At 44.6% G+C, this 3868-nt stretch overlaps 1 protein-coding gene across 1 annotated transcript in view; it reads left to right on the top strand.

The window, feature by feature from the left end:
- slc30a6 (solute carrier family 30 member 6) overlaps nucleotides 1–2799 on the top strand; it is a gene marked incomplete at its 5' end in the record, with an annotated part of 27605 nt that extends 24806 nt beyond the window's left edge. The window contains 4 exons of the mRNA XM_083897269.1: nucleotides 760–862; nucleotides 945–992; nucleotides 1808–1876; nucleotides 2110–2799. Of these exons, the coding sequence (XP_083753395.1) occupies nucleotides 760–862; nucleotides 945–992; nucleotides 1808–1876; nucleotides 2110–2634 (745 nt within the window). The 3' untranslated portion in view covers nucleotides 2635–2799. The remainder of the gene's footprint in view (nucleotides 1–759; nucleotides 863–944; nucleotides 993–1807; nucleotides 1877–2109) is intronic.
- Nucleotides 2800–3868: the final 1069 nt, after the last annotated feature.

Below are 3868 nucleotides of genomic sequence, written 5' to 3'. Positions count from 1 at the left end.
ATTCCTACACCGTTCACTTGATTTGGATGTAAATGTCCTCAACTTAAAGCTGAAAGTGTGACGTTAAAGCACATCTTGTTCGTTTCATTTCAAATCCATTGTAGTGGTGAATAGAGCCAAAATAAAGACTGTATGTACATCACATACATGCTCATAGAGATCAAGTATTTTATATATATATATATATATATATATATATATATATATATATATATATATATATATATATATATATATATATATATATATATATATATCTATCTACTCTGTATACACACAGGTATGTACATCACATACATGCTCATAGAGATGAAGTAAGTATTACACACTTCAGTGTAGGTAAAGAAACATTAGTTCCTCCTTCTGCAGAAAAACATCCTCTAAACTCTTCCTTTAGCTTCTAAACACAGTATTTTAGATCTTTTCTTCTTCACAAACGTCTCCAGTTCAGTCAGGTTTGATGGTTTCTGACATAAACAGATGCTTTAAACACCACAAATGTTCAGTAATATTCAGGTCTTCAGGACTGAGATCGTTCCAGAACATTGCGTTTGTTCCTCTGAATCAAAGCTTCAGTAGATTGTGAGCACTTTTATGATCGTTGTCTTTCATTCAGCAGCAACACAACTTCAATCTGATGATACTGAGGAAACATGTGTCCACTTACCACGACCTAGACACAGCTGTGTGTCACAGTTATGTAACACAGTTGTGTAACACAGTTGTGTAACACAGTTGTGTTGTGTGTCTTTTTGTCAGTAACTATCACGGCGTGGACACAGCGTCGGCCGTGGCCATCGCTCTCATGACCTTTGGAACCATGTATCCAATGAGTGTCTACAGCGGCAAAGTTCTGCTGCAGGTACAAACCACACTGAAGTGTTGTTGTTATTGTTATTGTTGTTGTTGTTACTGACAGTGTTGTGTTTCTCATGTGTGTATAGACCACGCCCTCTCACGTCATTGGTCAGCTGGACAAACTGCTGAGAGAGGTGACTTTCTTTGATCTGATGAAACTAAAGTGAAAATAACTCGGTTTAAACATATCTGTGTCTCTGTTGTCTCTCTGATGTCTCTGATGTCTCTCTGATGTCTCTGATGTCTCTGTTGTCTCTCTGATGTCTCTGTTGTCTCTCTGATGTCTCTGTTGTCTCTCTGATGTCTGTGTTGTCTCTAATGTCTCTGATGTCTCTGATGTCTCTAATGTCTCTGTTGTCTCTCTGATGTCTCTGATGTCTCTCTGTTGTCTCTCTGATGTCTCTGTTGTCTCTGTTGTCTCTCTGATGTCTCTGTTGTCTCTCTGATGTCTGTGTTGTCTCTAATGTCTCTGTTGTCTCTCTGATGTCTCTGATGTCTCTCTGTTGTCTCTGTTGTCTCTCTGATGTCTCTGTTGTCTCTGTTGTCTCTCTGATGTCTCTGTTGTCTCTCTGATGTCTGTGTTGTCTCTAATGTCTCTGATGTCTCTGATGTCTCTAATGTCTCTGTTGTCTCTCTGATGTCTCTGATGTCTCTCTGATGTCTCTAATGTCTCTGTTGTCTCTCTGATGTCTCTGCTGTCTCTATGATGTCTCTCTGATGTCTCTGATGTCTCTGTTGTCTCTATGATGTCTCTCTGATGTCTCTGATGTCTCTGTTGTCTCTATGATGTCTCTCTGATGTCTCTGATGTCTCTGTTGTCTCTCTGATGTCTCTGATGTCTCTCTGATGTCTCTGTTGTCTCTGTTGTCTCTATGATGTCTCTGTTGTCTCTCTGATGTCTCTGATGTCTCTGATGTCTCTGATGTCTCTAATGTCTCTGTGTCCTCAGGTGTCCACTCTGGACGGAGTTCTGGAGGTCCGTAACGAACACTTCTGGACCGTGGGCTTTGGTTCTTTGGTGAGGAAGAAAACTTAACTTAACTTAGGGTTAGGGTTAACCCACACATGGTCAGAGCGCCACCTGCTGCTCAGAACCTTTAGTAATGAATCAGTGACACAAAGTGACCACACGAGGCAGCAACACATGATTTTTACTCTGGACTTTGGTGTGAGAGAGTGAGTGAGGTCACCTGGTGGGCGGAGCCTCAGCACACAACACAGTGTTTAATCCCCTCCCTCTCTCTCTTCCAGGCTGGCTCCGCCCACGTACGTATCCGTCGTGATGCTAACGAGCAGCTAGTTCTGGCTCACGTCACAAACCGTCTTCTTCCTCTCGTGTCGACGTTGACGGTTCAGATCTTTAAAGACGACTGGACCCGCCCCCTCCTCATAGGGTCCCTCCCCTCTTCCTCATATGCCCCGCCCCCGGGTGTGTCCGAAGGCTTGCCCCCGCCCTCCTCGTCCCTGCCTCCTGTGATGTCATCAGATGTGGACCCGCTGACGTCCACGCCCTCTAAACTCAGCAGTCCGCCTCCAGAGTTCTCCTTCAACACTCCGGGTCGGAACCTGCAGCCAATGGTGCTTCCTGCTGCAGGAAGCCACGCCCACAGGCCATACGGGGGCCTTGGACTGGCCTATCCTGGGATGTCCAACCAGGGTCTGGGGGCGGGGTTTGGACTGGGTGTGGGCGGGAGCTCTCAGAGCTACAGAACTATGCTGGGCGGGGCCACAGCAAACAACAGTGTAGCTTCACAGTACAGACAGTACAGACCCTGAGAGCTCCACCGGGATTGGACAAGAGGAATTAACTCCGCCCCTCAAACGCCAACATTCACTTTCTTTGTTTTTTTTACCTCATGGCTTAAAACATTTTAAACTTAGAAGAAGAAGAAAGGTCAGAGGTCAGAGGTCACGGACTCATGTTTGTTCTTTGTTGATAAAAAGATGTAAAAATTAAACATTAAATTTATTTCACTTTCATTTCTGGAAACAACAAGATTTAGATTAGATTGTGCGTGTGTGTGTCTGTGTGTGTGTGCGCGTGTCTGTGTGTGTGCAGCAGATTCTGGAGGGCCTCCTGACGCAGCTGCACCAGCAGGCCTCCTCAGCTGCTCTCTGATTGGCTGCAGACTCAGGTCAGTTTGTTGAATTTAAACTGAACATGTGATGTACTTCCTACTGCAGGAAGCCACACCCCCACAGGCCATATGGCCTTGTCGAGTGAGGTCACAGTGAGGTCACAGTGAGGTCAGTGAGGTCACAGACGGCAACAGTAATTGGTGTTGAAGGTGTTAAATGTGTGTGTCCAGTAGGGGGCAGTAGAGTTCCTGCTGAGTGTAAAGATCAATAACAAGAGTTTTAATCCAGATTAAAGATGAAAAGCATTTTTACACCAGATTAGATTTTAGTGTTTAACTCTAGACATGAAAGAAATTCACACACACACACTCTCTCTCACTCACTCACACACACTCTCTCTCACACACACACACACTCTCTCACTCACTCACACACACACACACTCTCTCACTCACTCACACAAACACACAGCAGTGAACTGATGTTTCCTGTTCTTGTCTTAAATAAAGACATAATCTGTGTTCACTTCCTCATTCATGTGTTCATTCAACCAGCTCTTAATCCTAATCCAGAGAGAATGAACCTGCTCACAACACATCAACCAATTAGGAAGAAAGAAAGGAAACAGACAGAGGAAAGGAAACAGGAGTCAAAGGTCAAACTTAACGTCCAACAAAAGACAAGAAAAACAACTCTTCATCTGTGTGTCTGTCCACGTCTGTGTCTGTGTCCACGTCTGTGTCTGTGTCCACGTCTGTGTCCGTGTCCACGTCTGTGTCCACGTCTGTGTCCGTGTCCACGTCCGTGTCCACGTCTGTGTCCATGTCTGTGTCCACGTCTCTAACTAACTAACTTATTCAAACCCTCAGAACTGATGAACAGCAGCAGATTAAACTCTTTGCTGTGTTTACATGACCTTTGAGCAAAGGTC

Source organism: Microchirus variegatus (assembly GCF_963457635.1).
Source record: "Microchirus variegatus genome assembly, chromosome: 11".
Classification (NCBI taxonomy): domain Eukaryota; kingdom Metazoa; phylum Chordata; class Actinopteri; order Pleuronectiformes; family Soleidae; genus Microchirus; species Microchirus variegatus.
This window is presented reverse-complemented; position numbering and strand designations above follow the sequence as displayed.